Source organism: Condylostylus longicornis, unplaced genomic scaffold, assembly GCF_029603195.1.
Source record: "Condylostylus longicornis isolate FDR11 unplaced genomic scaffold, ASM2960319v2 ptg000010l, whole genome shotgun sequence".
In the NCBI taxonomy this organism is placed as follows: domain Eukaryota; kingdom Metazoa; phylum Arthropoda; class Insecta; order Diptera; family Dolichopodidae; genus Condylostylus; species Condylostylus longicornis.
In genome coordinates, this window is record NW_026577979.1 from 12,193,275 (window position 1) to 12,210,205 (window position 16,931).

The 16,931-nt window shown below is 25.1% G+C and overlaps 1 protein-coding gene across 1 annotated transcript in view; it reads right to left on the reverse strand.

Annotated features, from left to right (window-relative positions):
* Nucleotides 1-203: 203 nt before the first annotated feature.
* Nucleotides 204-16,931, reverse strand: part of LOC129618907 (uncharacterized) — a 31,061-nt gene continuing 14,333 nt past the window's right edge. The window contains exons 2-3 of the mRNA XM_055533935.1: nt 889-1,272; nt 204-768 (exon numbers count right to left, since the gene is read on the reverse strand). Coding sequence (XP_055389910.1) covers nt 266-768; nt 889-1,272 — 887 coding nt within the window. The 3' untranslated portion in view covers nt 204-265. The remainder of the gene's footprint in view (nt 769-888; nt 1,273-16,931) is intronic.

Below are 16,931 nucleotides of genomic sequence, written 5' to 3' on the forward strand. Positions count from 1 at the left end.
GAATACGAGTATACATAATTCAATTCTAACATAATAGCTCAAAATTTTAATCATATAAGTAGATATTTGAGATTCAACTACTTCCACATGTTAATGCCTTCTAATTTTAAGTACATTATTAGTATCCTTTGCAAAGGCTTTTAATTCTTCAATGAAATCATAAATACGTAAAAATTAAATTTCATATTTACAGAATATTCGGTAACAATTTGAGCTGGATTTAAACCAATACACAATCCAAGAAATAAGATACTTTATATTAAACTCAAGTATGTGAATTGTACCACAATACTTCTGCTATAAAAACAATAAAACATATTAAACAGCCGGAAATATATAAAATAAATGTTCCCACTAACATATTTACAGTAATTACTTCTGGATCATTATTTTCTTCCTTAATTAATTGTAATGCCTTCGATTTTAAAGTTTTCAAATGATTTACTGATAATTGCCAATTTCGTAAGAAACCACCTTCGAATAATGCACGAATAACATAATTAAATTTTTCCACATAAGCTGAACCAAGTTGAAAGAAATGACTAAATGAACCGGTCCATGGATAATCTGGTATTCTATGATAAAACGGACGATTATCAATTCTTTGAATTGTACGTATCATTAAATTTCTACAAGCATCGCTACGTAACAAAAATCCTTGTTTTGGAGGCCATAATGTAATATCTTCAGATGCATCTTTTAATGTTAAATTTTTTATTGTCATTTGACCTAATAAACCCCATAAATCTGGTTCATATTTGTATTGTTCTTTAATGAACGAATCCATAGTGTCATATGTAAAAAGTTTTATTTTTAATTTCTTTAAAAACATTAATTTATCAATTTCTTTCCCATATATTGGTGTCACTGATATTGAACTTAATTTACCAAGATATGCTGTAGCTAAAATATACGTGAAAATTGACCAAAAAATAAATATTAAACGTAATGTTGTATTTGTTGGTAACCTATGAACAGGTTTACTTAATAAAGTTTCAAATAAAATCGTAATTGAATGAATAACATTGTAGTTTTCCTTAATTCCATAAATTTTATTAATGCAGTAATAGACGAAACGATTTATTAAAGCTATAATTGCAAGACTTAATAATAAACTTATCCAAAGCCGATATTTAAATGCTTTATACAATTTTAAGGAATTGGAAATCTCTTTTGCTTTTGGGATCATTACACACATTTTAACTTGATCAATTTGTTGTGCAATTGTATATTTTGACATTTTTACTTTATCTAAAAGTCTTCCATTTGCACCTGAAATAAGAATAAATAATTGTATTAATACGTAGATATTTGAAATTTTTAAAACATTTCCAATTATTTTCTACGAAAATAATTTTCTAGTAAAGATCTATCTACCTCACATTTCAAAGTTCTTTAAGTCATAAAAATTACTTGTAGAGCTTTTTATACGACTGTTTGAAGAAAATATTGGCTTTGTGTTGGATGTTGATTGGTTTCAATGGGTTGTTTGGAAGTTTTTACTTTTTTAGGTAACTGTTTTTGATGTGACGGCTGTTAAATGTTTGAGCGTTACCAATTTATCTTCTTGTTATTCCAACGTATGAGTGTTATGTGAGTGACGGGGCCAAGCAACCCTCTGTCACTAAAGTTACCCAGTTTTTTTGACACTTATTTCGGAACCACTAAAACCGTTTGAGCCCAGGTAACGAAGAAATAAGAAGGCTCTTTTATTCTACTTTTAAAAATAGAGGAAAAGGTATGTATGACCAAATAATTGACTAAATTAATCATTATCTTAAACAAATTTTTTGTTAAGCTTTTGATTTCAATCTGGTCTTAAACCTTGAACCGTAGAAATTTCAATTTTTAACAATTTGTTGTTACAAACAAATTGTTTTTTCATTAAAATAAATTTCCCCCTCCAATTTATTTTCCCTCTCTCCATACAGTTTTTACTAACTTGTTCATCTGTAGTTATCATCATGAAGTTATTAAAAAATAGTAAAATTTCGAAACTCTAATTAACCGTCGAATGTGTAAGCCGAATATGAAATAATATTTTAATAATTTTTGCTGCTCCTACACATATGCAATATTTTCATATAACATCAAAATAATTTTACATAACTCAAAATTGTATTTTATCAAAAAGTTACAAATATTCTAACTTCAGACTTACCATACAAAGTAATATTATTAGAGATATCTTTTAAAACTCCAGTCGTTGTATTATCACTTAATGCTACACCATAAGTTAAATTATCAGTTGCAAATACAAATCTTAATGATGCATTAAGAAATTTTAAAAATGTTCTTGATAATCTTACATCAACCCCATCATAATCTAAAGTTCCATTTCGTTCTATTTGAAAAAATCTTATAAAATCTAAATACGCTGATACAGGAAAATCTCTATTATATAAATTTGTTAATTTATTATAAAATAATTGTGTTAAATTCAGATTTTCATTTATTTGAATCATATCAAGTGTTGCCATATTAATATGTAATGTAAAAATTTCCATTGATTTTTCATTGATTTCAGATTGTATAATAATAATTACATCAATAATTTGTTTAGAATTCCATAATGAATTCAAAAATTTTTCCATTAAATATTTTTGTTTAATTGTAGTTTTTTTCAATAAAATAATTATAAATTTATATTTAATTTTATCTATATATGGATTTATATAAAATGTATTTACAATATCATATTCATTTAATTCATCTACTAAAAATATATAAATAGTTGATTGTTCAGAAATTGGTTTAACAAAATAATATGATATTTTAATTCTATTTAGAACTATATTTACCATTAATGATTCTGATAAACATTTAATTATATTATTAACACATATTTGACAATAATTAAGATTATCACTTAAATTTAAATTAATTAAATTTATTTCAGATTTTTTAATTAAATTACATATTGAATTTACAAAATTATTACAATTATTATATACAATGGTTTCATTTAAATATGAATTAGGAAATTTCAATTTCAATGTATTTTTACAATGAAATTTATTAAATGTAATGAAAATAATGAATAAAAAATAAATTGTAAATATTTTAAACATAATTTTAAAAATTTATTTGGATATCTTCCAAAAGAGAACCCTACACAAACTAAAATTATAATTTGTATGCATTAAAAATTTTTATTCACTATTTACGGTATTGTTAACAATAGTTAATATTTTCATTTGAACCTACTGCTCACTATAATTTCTATAGTGAAATTTTATTATTATAATTAAATTTTAATCCTTTTAGTTTAAAACCGATAATTGTATATTGATTTAAAATCACTTTATTCATTTTGAAATTATATATTAAATATTAAAAGTAATAAAGGTCTTCAAAGCAGAGCATTTCACGTTTATGTGATTTTAAATCAGTAAGTTGTACTGATAATATTAAACCTGTATCAGCATATACAAATAAGAAAAGTGTATATTATATACAATTAAATATACATGTTTTTACGTACTCAAAAACTATATTTGCAATACTCTAAGACCGCTGACGATTTTAGCAGGCATACATTAGCAATATCGAGATTGTAAATTTGCCCAGTTTTTTCTGTAAATACAGTTACGCTGGTTAAATTTTTAATGTTGATCATTATTTTATTTTTAATAGAAAAGTTTCATGTAAAGGCAGAAATTGATAGAATGAAATTTTGTAAAAAAGTAGTTATTTAACTGTTCGTCTGTCGTTCGTCTTTTGCAAGTCCTGTATTTCAGTTTTGATTTAATAAATTTTAAGTTTTTCTCAAATTGCAACTAAAAGGCAACTAAAATTTATTACTATACAATTAAAAGTATTTATTTCGTTATATTGTAAGCAAAAACTCGACTTGATAATGTAAGTAAATATACAAGTCGGTTTCTTTGACAAACACAATTCAAATATCCATATTTCAAAAAATTTCGTCAATTAGTTCCCTGAATATGTCGAAAAATGTAAAATCTGGCTTCCTACTCTTTATATTCCAAAAAAAATTCGCTGATTAATTATTTTACAAATTAAAATACTAAATTCCAAGAAAACTGGTTTATGATTTCTCTATATACGGGAACAAATGTGAATAAAATAGTAAAGGTCTTGTTGGTGACACCTGAATTCTTTTAAAAGTTCTATGGCTCGTTAAATAATCCGTTGGTGATTTTATTAACAATAATATTTAAAATGTGAAACTTGGCATACCCCAAAAGTTGGGTAAAACCCGGATTTTGGATAAGTGCATTTTCAGCAAACTGGACATGCGAAATTTTGATTTATCACAGAACCTCTCTTATTGTATACAATGTGATAGATAAAAATATTTACAATGGCTCATGACTGGTGAAGTGCATTTTTATTCCTTCAAAATATTTTCCATTTATAAAAAATCGAGTTGGAAAGCAGTGATCACACCCAAATTTCAATTTAATTACACAAGTTTATCAAATTTCCTAATTAAATCATTATTCTTTTATTTATACATATACTATGTTAAATCTTAAATATTTATACCTGTTAAATAATGAATAAAATAAATAAATTTCATATGTACTAACTCATATGTACATCTTCATTAGACTTATACCTACATACAAGTATAGTATTATGCGAGCATACCAAAGTTAAGAACCCTTAAAAATATACGAATTACTTGAATCCTAAAATTTTGGCAAAATCCTTATAGTTTTTTTTATTTTTTTTTTCTCTTCCCCTGTTCTTCTAGTTCTTTTTATGTTTTTTATTTTGTTTCAATTTTTATGAAAGTACTTGTAACGGTACCAATCGTGTAATTTGGATATAAATTCAAATTCGCGGTTTTATGGATTCGACAGAAATAATGTAATATAAAAATAAAAATTAACAAAATGTAAAAGAAAATTATACAAACATTTATAAACCGAAATAAAAAAAATAAATAGTAATAATAAAAAGAATGCCACCAAACATCTCTAATGAATAAAGTCGGCATATTCGTCATTCAATATTGTATAAATGCATGTATACCTCCAATACAAGGTTACCAATTGCGGTTTAGATAAAGCAACGATCCGCCATATTGCTTTATTTTATAAAAGTAGCTCATATTTTTTATAAAAGTAGCCCATTTTACTATAAAACAATTTCTTTACAGTTAAGGTACATAATTTACTGTATCGAGCGGTCTAAAGAAAAACTTGATAGTGTCGGTTAAAATATAAATTTAATTTTCAATAAATGGTCAAATTTTAGTTAGAATTATAGTTCATTATATAGCAAAACTTTCAACTTACACATAATCCGGTGTGAGAAGCTTCGATCGTAATTTAAATGTAATCCGTAGACCGTCCTAAATCAAAAATTAGGTCTAGATACTAGATTTTGTTCACATCATAACTAAAATGAGTTAGCCAGTTGGGAGAACATTTCAAAGAAACACATACAAATGTAACATTATTTTCTATAATATGTTCACCTCATATATACAAACCTGCATACATAAATTTCATTTAGGTTTGAATTATTTACAGAATGGGTTCCCATAAAGTGGATTAAAATAACATTTTATTTTTTTTCTACATCGAATTTACCTGATATGTTTATACGTTTTACAATCATTCTATTCAATAAGAGTTCTTTAGCTATACTTGAATAAACTTTATATACATAAAAAATAACATAATTCAGAAAATGTAAATCACATCATTGGCGATATGTTGATTAAAATAATTTACATTCTAATCGTAAGAAATACCAGAAACATAATTTGATTAGTTAGTAACATAATCCTATTTATATTAGACTATGAAATTATAATCATGTAATGTAGTTGATCAAATCCGATAATTTATAAAAAAGCACATTTCTCTTTTAAGATGTAATTCTAGAGATTGCATTTAAATAAAGCTTTTGATCTCAATAATGAAAACGATATTAAACTAAAATCATTCCCTTATTATCATTGCATAAATTTATGAGAAATGTTACTGTTATAATTTTGAAAAAGTTTATATCTACCAGGGTAACCGGTAAAATTATTAATAATATTAAGTGTCAATAATTAAGATTAATTAATTAGAACCGTAAATTAAGAAAATTAAGAACCGTAAATTGACATTTTTCAATGTTTTACGGGTAATCACTCAGGAAAGGCAGATGATTTAGAGAGCCTTGCCAAATACACATAATAGATAATGCACAGAAGCTATATTCGAATTGAAAACTGGAGAAACTAGTGAAAATTTTAATTTACAGATGACACCACTGGTACCATTGTAGTACTACATATGTATGTAGTGCATTTGTGCTCATATGTACTGATATATGTTTACTTTGCTTACCTTTACAGGTAGATAATATAAAATAGAAAGAAAATAGGGGTAAAAAAGAAGAAAAAATTATTCTATTTTGGATAAGGTAAAAAAAAAAAAATTAACAAAAATAGAAAAAAATTTCAAAGTTGAAAATCAACCCTTTAAGAAATTTTCCCTCATTTTTCTCTTTCTTTGAATATAAATGAGAATAGAAGAGAAATAAAGAGAGCGAGGATGGTGAAAAATTGAATTTCGTTTTACGGAAGAAATTGTTTTTTTTTTTCATTTTGGTTTTTTTGTTGCTGTTGTTATTTTTCATATATTTTTAATTTTTTCTTTAATATTTTTCTTTTTATAATTTTTTTTTTTGGCAACCGGAAAAATTACCAAAAATATTTTTTGGCAAAATAAAAACACAAATTAGTACAAAAGAAATGAAAAAAAAAAATTACTACAAGAGAAAAAGTACGAAGAAAACGTTGCTTTCCGTTTTATTTTACTTATTCTTTCACTAATATTTAATGGGGACCTCATGACATACGTACTGTACATGTCTCTAACTCCGTTAAATAACGGAACTGTTTAGGTTTTTCTATATTTTCTTTTATTACAATTTTCGGTTTTTTTATTTAAAATTTCGTTATTTTCGGTTTTTTATTCATGTATAGTTTGTCCGAAATTTTATCGGAAAATGTCTGGAACGTTTTTTTTTTGATTTTTAAATTTTTGTTGGTGTTTTCTATATTGTCTTGGAGGATTTTTTTAAGCTTAAATGGAAATCTAAGTTCTAAGTTTGTCATGCATGAATCATTGCTTTACATATATACACAGTAAATAAAGCGTAAATAATATTTTTGGTTTTGTAAAACTTTTTAAAATAACAATACAAAAAGGAAAATATTATGTATGATAAAAACAACTGAGGAAAAAAAAAGAAAGCAAAGGATTAGATTTTAAGACCTTTGTGAAAATATGCCTGTTAATGGATTAAATGTTACTTTGTTGTTTTTCTTTTTTTTTAATTCTTTTATTTGGCTATGCATGTTGTTGTTTTCTTTTTTTATTAGCTAAAAATTTTCCAGGAATTTTCCTAATATTGTTAAAATTTATGTTTTTTGACAATTTAAATTGAAATTTTTCCATAAATGTTATAATAAAATATAAATATTTATGTATAAGGATATTGAAAGAAAGTTTATATAGCTTTTGAAATAGTAAGGAAAATTACTAGGTGATTTTACTCTAATTAGTTCTTAATTTAAGCAAATTTACAAAACGGACAGTTAAATCCATCCCTAAACGAATGCAGAAAGCAATTTTAAAAAAATTCATCCTTAAATATGAGCACACTTAGAAATTCAACGTGAAGCCCTTATATTATATTCAAGATAAAAAGTCAAACCTTCTTTAAAATTAATGTTTTAAATCTCAAATTTAAAAATTTTCATTATTAGTTTCACTCTTTGCCCATTCATCTGTGCTTCCAAAAAGGGTCCCATACCTTCCCTATTGTGTAAGCAATATATTTGGTAATATGATGACTAATTGTAGAATTATGATTTTGCCATTGAAATACTCATTCAACTTGTACAGCGTATTAAACCAAATCAAAATACGTTCCATGGCAAAGAACTTACATTATCCCTCACTCTTTAATGGTAATATTGCTATCATTAAGATAGAGTTTAATTAAATATCATATAAGTGTTCATATATATATACATACGCATCTACCATATGCATATGTACATAAACATAAATGGGGATATTCCAATTTATATTGTATAATATTCTTCTATTATATTATGCACATGTGCAACAATATAAATACATATGTATGTAAATATAATTCGAAATAAAATTCACAAAGAATATACGTAAATTGAATTTAAATAAAATCCATATGCGTTTACATAATCCCATATGACGTTGAATAACATGAACATTAATGCGGATAACTAAAAAGAGCAAAAGGAAAAAAGGCAAAATCCAGCGAAGTATGTTTAGTGCTAATGGTGTATGAGATTTGTTTTTTTTTTCTGTGCTTTTTAACTTGTTTTACTTTTTTTAATTTTTAACTTTTGACTTAAGACTTAAGATTACAGGCTGATGAAGAAGTTGGATTGCTTGCACGGAGGTGTCAATTCCTGGTATTCTTTACACAATATCTGTTTATTAAAATTTAAATATATATATACATATACGCATTTAAATATCAGATAACAGCAATGTGCAGTCATTCTTATATACTTTATGATATTTATTCATCGTGCATACAGTTTGATGCATTTTAAAAAAATATTTTAAAAAGAAATTTTATTTTTTGGAATTCTTTTTTTCTCTCAAAATAAAATATTAATTAAGTAGAAAAAGACTCATTTTTAGCACTTTTCCAAAAAATTTTTGAAAAAAAGTGCTTATTAGTTTCACTCTGTCCGTCCGTCCGTCCGTCCGTCCGTCTGTCCGTCCGTCCGTCCGTCCGTCCGTCCGTCCGTCCGTCCGTCCGTCCGTCTGTCCGTGTGTCTGTTTACAAAACTTCTACATCCTTGAAGATAGAAAGCTGAAATTTTATATGTACATAGATCTTTACTAGAAACTTATTTCTGTAGAACAAAATTTTTACCTATCTCCTCCCCTCTAGAAGTTATACCCCCCCAAAACCCTAAAAATGGCCTTTTTTAACTATTTGTTGCAATGAAACCATAAGCATTTTTGAAATTTTGCAAACGCAGAAAAGCAGCGGCTTGCTTCCCCTAGCGCGGCATACTATATTTGAACTTTAGAAAAACAAAATGGCCGTTCAAATTTACGGTTATCTAAAGTCCTTTTTTTGCAAATTTTTGATGTCGTTTTTTTTTCCAAACTACAGCCTGTAGAAGCTTGAAATTTTAGGAGCTTTTAGACATTATCAAATAGTTCATTTCGCAAGGAGAAAATTTTTTTCCATCTCCACCCCCTCTCAAGTTATCGCCTCTTGAAATTTGTAAAATTTGAATTTTTGACACCTTATATTTCCGAAACCGCAAGCTTTTTCAAATTTCTATAAACGCAAAAAGTTAACGGTAAATTCCATGAAATTAAAAAATATAATTATTTTTCTTAACTCACAAAATTAAACCTTAAAATCGAGCATTATGTTAACCCCATTTTATATTAATTTTTGCTTTATTTCAAAGACTGCATAAATCATTCATCCTAAATATATGCAACCCTAGAAATAGTTTTGTATATGAATCAAAATAATTTTAATAGTGTGACAGGTACATAGACTACATAGACTGTATTTAAAAGCAAAATTTTCATTTGTTGAAGGGAAAAGTGCTACAATACAAACCATTGGTTTGACCCAACTTTATTAAATTCTTTTTCGTTTTGGTATTTCTTAAATATAATTTTAGTATGTTACCTAAGTAGATAGAATATGGGGATACTAAATATAATGACGTCAGATTAGAATATATTATAGAAAAAAATAAAAACATAATGACGTCACATCAGAATGTATTATTAGAAGTAAAAAATATTTGGGGTAGGTATAACGGAATTGATCTAGAATTTATAATAACATCACTTAAAAATAAAGCGATATGTAATAGAGGGAGGTTGTGAGAGTAGTTGAGCTGCAACAGGTTGTAAGGGTTTGGGGGGATCGAGGTGGCGATGTAGGAGCAAGGTCGGCGGCGGGCGCGGCGGCGTTGCGGAGGCGGTGGCGGGAGCGGTGGCGGGGGCGGTTCATATTTCATCGCAATGACATAATTATCGAAACAACAAACATTTTATATTTCCGAAACTGCAAGCCTTTCCAAATTTCTATATAAGCAAAACGCTAGCAGTAATTTGCATCTCATCGAAAAATTTAATTATTTACTTCCCTTACACCTATTAACTTCCTTCCCTAAGTATCGAATTCAATCATTATGTTAACGGTTCTTTAAATTTTTTTCTTTCGTTCATCCCAAATGTATGCAATAATTTAATATATTATATATTCATTATATAATAATTTAATTTATTTAATTGGTATGTGAATGAAAATAATTTAAATAGTGTCTAGCAGATTGTTTTAAAAAGCTCACATGTTCAAGGGAAAAGTGCTACTTTACAAAGCACTCAACTTTAAAGTTTGACTCAACTTTATTTTCAAATCAAATATTTCGAAATTCTCATAAGTATTTGTTCAAAAGTTTTAAGAAATAAAATATAATTAGAAAATTTTCATATTTCTTTTAATTCTTTGCCAATATATCCCTAATGCTTATGGTCATCTTGATTGGCATGATTTTAATTCGTCCATTTAATATTTTTTACATACATATACAATCTGTACTAATATTAGATTTAGAAGTAGCATTTGTGAAGCATTTCCTCTAAGGTACTCCCTCGAAACCTATACTTTCTTGAAAAATTCGAGTAAAATTGTTAGACTCAATATAGTATCAAATCAATGACCAATATTCTCCCAGATTGTATTATGAAATTTTTTAAAAATTTACAAATAAATTAGAAAATTGATTTGTCCATATATCCTAAAATATTATTAAAATAAAACCCCTTTAGAACTATAAATATTGATCAATGCAATAATCGTAATTGGTTTTAAAAAAATTGACATCAAAAACAATTGAGGTATAGCATAAGCTGTGAGGCATCCGTATTAAACATAATTTTCAATAATTTAGTCTGACTAACTTAACATTATCTATTTTGTATTTACATACACATTATACAGTCCGAATAATAATATTACCTTATATTCTTATATAAATCAATATAAATAGCTTATAAAAATATTTGCATTTGTACATTGCAATTGTATTTGTACTTTACATTTTTAAGCCACAGAAAATAAAAGAATGAAACAAATCTAATTACATACATACATATATAATCAATTACTAACATTTTATTACCAATTTGCCTTTAAACAAAGTTCTAATAAAAATTGAAAAAAAAAAATTAAATTACCCAATAATAAAATGTACCTGCATTATAATACATTTCTAAAATCGATTATTGCAATAAAACTAAGTCGCACCTCTAAATGTAAACAAAAGTATTTTTTTTTCAAATATATTAAATTTCAAATATAAAAAATTTTTGAGCTACTTACGAGTATGAATTTCATCACGATTTCAGATCAAACATAAACTGCTCTTTTCTGATCTTATCAAACAAAATAATCGAATAAACTGAATAAAAGATGGCCTAGTAAAATAAATTTGAAGTTAATCTTGGATGCTAATTGAACAGTAAGCGATTTTAAAGAATAATGTTCTCAGAAGCAGGGCTTCAGAAGCAAAGTGGCCTAACCATCATTTCCCAAATTTTTGATTTTTTGTTAAAAATTTATAAAAAATTATGTAAAAATAATGACATCTCCATAAAAGTAAACGACTCCTAATCTCTTCCTTTCTAAAAAAAAATCATAACGTGAAAAATTTCATAAGTATTTTAAGAAAATAAAATATTAAATCTCAATTATATCGATTAAAAATTTATGTGGATTAAGGCCGTTTTATTTCTGCACGCCTCATACATACTATGACAAATACCACTTTTTAAATTTTTTTGAGAAATTCTGTTTCATTTCATATAAATTTTTTGACATATTATGCACAAATATTCAAAATTCACCATAAAAAATGGCGACTAAAAATAAAACGAATGTATTCTTACTAAATTAATAACGTATTTCCGTTTACATTTAGATGTGCGATATAAAATAAAAATATAGAAGAAATTAATTTATTTAAAAAAAAAAATAAATAAATAAATAAAAATACCGATACGGTAATTAATACCGTAATCACTAATAGGTTTTTTAATTTAACTTTAAATTTTGTACAAATATTTTTATTCCTTCTATTTTCCAATTTTATTCTTGGGTTCTTTGTTTTGCTTTCATTTTATTATTGAAAGAGTCAGTCGTCCGCATGTTTTAAACAAATTTATTTTGAAAATTTAATCAAAATTATTTTCATCCTATTTATTTTATATTTAAGTTTTTAATTGCATTAAATTCAAATTTCACTAATGAATTGTTTTAACCTGATTTTATTTCTATGATTTCAGCAATTTTTATTCAAACGAATTTTCTTATCTTTCTTTTCCTCTTTTTTTTTAATTTCATTACCTTTATAATTTTTGTTATGTACCCTTGGCATGTCTTTTCTCAATATTAAAGCGTGTATATGTATGTATGTATGTATGTGCAAATAATCGTCTCAGACTTGAAATTCTAACATTCTCGAAGACTTTTTCTTTTCTATACTCTTATTTCAGCAATATTTAGTACAATTTTCATTATATTATAAAATTTTTGTTTTCTTAAAAAAAATTCAAACCAAAAGCATTCAATGTAATTTGAATCTATCTTAAAAATTTTCAACTATTTTAATATATAATGAGATTTACTACAAAAACTAATCATATATGAAAAAATTGGTAATATTGGGTTTTTCGTATACATTTGTATGTATATTTAAATAACGCACCGCGAAAAGAAAACAGAATAAGGTATAAGAAACAATTTTTTTAAATGAAATAAAAATTTTTTTTTCTGGTTTAGATAACCACGATTCAAATTTTCTTAAAACTCCCTCTAAAACTTTTTTAACTTCTTTCTTATCCATTTGGTGGAATTTATATATATATATGCATACAAACACACGTTTTATAGAGTAATAAAGGGTACACAATATTCTGTTCTCATATTATTATCGTTATTCTTCAGTTGTACCTATGGTTAATTTTAATGCTTTGACTGAATTGCAAGTTCCTTTTTCGATTTATTATCGTTTAGGTTTTTAAATTTTTTTAATTTTTCTTTGTTTGGTTTTTATTTTAATTTTTTTTTTTTATTTTTGGTCAAAAAGACATTGGCAAGTAATTTCTATTTGTCACGAGAAAGGATTTCCCAAAGATTTAGCTGCTCTTCAGTGATGCAATTTAGTGTTCTCAAATTAGATAAGAGGAATGTTAGTTTTCATTTTTAGTTAAAAACATTGTTAAATTAACGTAGGGAAATTGAAAAATACTTGGATTCAAATTTTATAAAATCATTGATCATAGTTTTAAATCTTACTAAGTTTGCTTCTTTTCTTTAATAAGAAATTAAGAATCAAGTAATTTACCCTTGCAACTGCATTAAAAACTTTTATTAAAATTAAAAACACTGTTATGATAAAAAACAGTTTTTTGTTATTGTATAGAATTTGCCCCCCCCCCTCTTTGCGTTTTTATTAAATAATAATGAATTTGTAGTCTATTGAATTACAAAAAAAAAAGTTATTTATTTAAAAATGTTATTCAATATAAAGTTAACATACATTATACATACATATTTTTGGATAATTTGTCAAATATGTATATGTTATTATTTTCTCACTTATTCTTTTAGTCATATATGTAGATATGTATAATATATTTTCTACAATTTTTTTGATCAGCATTCGTCAATTAAATTATGGAATGAAAACTAGTTTAATGGGGATTGTAATCGATTTGCTGCGAAAAAAAATTAAAGCTATTTAGTCAGGCGCGCAAATATTCAACTCTCTATTAGTTTTTCATAAGAATATTGGATAATAAAAAAATAAAAAGCGTAATAAGAAAATATAAGTAAAAATTGAATTTCTTTGAATTAAAAAGCTGCAAACTATATTAATTAAATTACACATGCTATAAAGTTTATTCAAATTTTTAATTCAGTTCAAACTCGTACTTAAAAATACTTTTGTTTCATTTATACAATTTAATTTTGGTAATGAAAGGCAAGTTTTCTCTAAAAACGGATCTCTATAATATAGTCACGAGTAAGAAAACAGTTCATGTAGATTGCATTCCATTACTATATAGAATTGTATATTGCAGTTATAGAATTTCTGTTTCAAGAATATTTTTTCAATACTTACCAAAAATTTTCATTGACTGAAACATCGACAAACATCTCTGAGTAAAATCTTCTCAAGTATCATGAAAGAAATAACTTGAAAAATATTAAGTTTTTCAAAATTTCCTTCAAAATATATTTAATGTTCAATTTCTTAATATTCAATTTTGAGATTCGTATTAACACAATATCATGGTAATTTAAACAGAAAAGGAATGTAAGTAATAAGTTTTGCATTTGTTACAATTTGTAAATGAAAAGCCATTTTGTTTACAATTTTATACAAATTTATTGATTTTTAATTTATAAAACCATGAGATGTTAAATTAAAATTAGAATTATTTTAAGGCCAGGCCATACAGGCCATACATTTCATTTCACTCCAAAATAATATGGCTAATAATAATGAATGTAAGATGAATACATTAGCAATACTTTCCATGTGCAAAACCATAGGAAAAAATCTCTTGTAACCAAAATCAAAAAACACAGTCGGAGCCCGGTATCACGATTAACTGCATTGCATCTCACAGAAAAGTATGTATTACAGGAATCATTAATTTAATGTACACATATGTATAACTATTTAAAATAAATTCATCTTTCTTTCTTATTTTAAAGGATATTTTAAATAAGAAAAATCAGTGCTTTCCAATCATTGCTCCACTTAAAAAATTATTGCGTTTAGCTTGAATGGTTATTTTTGCCTGTACTCTAGAAATAAATTTTATAGGACCGTTCTTTTAAACAAAATTGCAACTAATGTCGATAAAACAAAAAAAAAATAAGCAAAACAAATTCTTGAATTTTCTATTCCTAATTCATTCAGTCAAAACATTCCCAATATTCTGAAATCACAAAATTTTAAAAATTGGACACAAATTTTTTTTTAATCAAGTTTCCATCTCTTTATTTCAATAAATTTTTGCCAATACTTCAAAATAAAACATTTTGATGCATGTATATTAAATTATATAATATTATACATATTTATATGTATATATATTATGTAAGTATATATTTATGTTTAAAATAAGAGAGAGAAAAAATGATACACGAATGATATGAACGGTGGGAGGATAAAATGCGAGCACGATTTTTTCTTCGTTTTTTAAGAATTTAGAAAAAAAGCAGAAAATAAAAAATAAGTAACCAAAACTTTAAAACTACAACAAGTCAAGATTTTTTTTTTTAAAAATTGCAAGAAAAGTCGTCATCAACATTGTCATCATCAACATCATCGTGAAATATAAAAAAAAAACCAAAAAAATCAGAAACGTTTTTTTAATGTTTTTTTTTTTTTATTTTTGTGTTTTTCATTTTAAGTTTGACGATGATTTTTAGCTCATACATAACTTGTGAGTTTTAATATCACAACATTTTTTACTTTTATTTATTTTTCTTTAATTATTTTATTTTATATTTTTTTTTTCTCATTTTATTAGCTGGAAATGTGTGTGCTTCCAGATCATTTCTAATCTGATCGAAACATTTATAACAATTAAAGCATGGTTGTTGAAAAAAAGGCCTATGATATTGAAATTACCTTTTAAAAAGAAGAAAAAAAAACCAAAATTCTAGGTAATCAAATTAAAAAATCTTTTAAAAACTGCTGCAAGTTGAAGTCATTCTCGACATGATGAGGAACTCATTAACACAAAACAAAAAAAAAAAGAAGGGAAATAAATGGAGGCCTCCCATTGTGAATCGATTTTTTTGTGGATTTTTTATTTTTATCGATGATTTGTTTAAGTTTGTATGTAAATTGTTTAAAAAAAAAACAAAAAAAAAAGCAACACTGCGTGTTTTAGTTAATGAATTTTTTGAAAATTTAAAGCAAAAATTATCAAACGCCTAAATGTTCGAAAAAGGTAATTGAAAACTCAACACAAATGTATGCCAAATGCAAACGTTTAATTACTCTATTTACCTTTATAATAATAAATTTTGTGTTATAAACGTTAAAAGAGAATATTAACGATTATTTTTTATAAAAAAATTAATTTTCAATAGATGTATATAAGAAAGATGTATACTTCCCTCTTTTATAACAATAATAAATGAATTACAATAATTGTATAATTTCTGCAATTATTTTTTCCATACATTTAGGAGAAATTAAAAAACCGAAATTTAAGCGTATTGCAATATTTAAATTAATGAAATTTCCACAACAAAAATAAATAATTTTAAAATTCCTATAATTATTGAATGAACAAAAATAATTAACAATTAGAATAATTCCCGAAGCAAATGTTAGTTAACGTTATAAAAATCATTCAGTAGGAGTCAATAAACATTACATCGTTTGCGCTCACAAATTTAGTTTGATATCAAGTTTTGATATGAGTATACTTTTACCAAAATTGTAATGGAAAATCATACATTACACTACTTTAATTTTAAAAAGTTTTGATATCTGATCAGTTCTGTGAGAATTTTCAACATATTGCAATTTAAAATAAAATTCTTTATAATATTTTTGTTAAATTCCCTTTCTTATCTTTTCTTCATATTCTAATTCATATGAGATAGGAAACTAAAATGGCCTGACACTTGAGAGAGTTCATCAAAATACAAATTTAATGTCACCTAATTTAGGGTAGTATACTTTAATTGCTGTAAATAAGAGAGATAGTGTACTTGCTTTTATATAATATAATAAATAATTTGAAAAATTAACATGATGTAATCTGAATGAAATTGGAATAAATTAGGCTACTTAAGCTATAATTATATATTAAAAATTC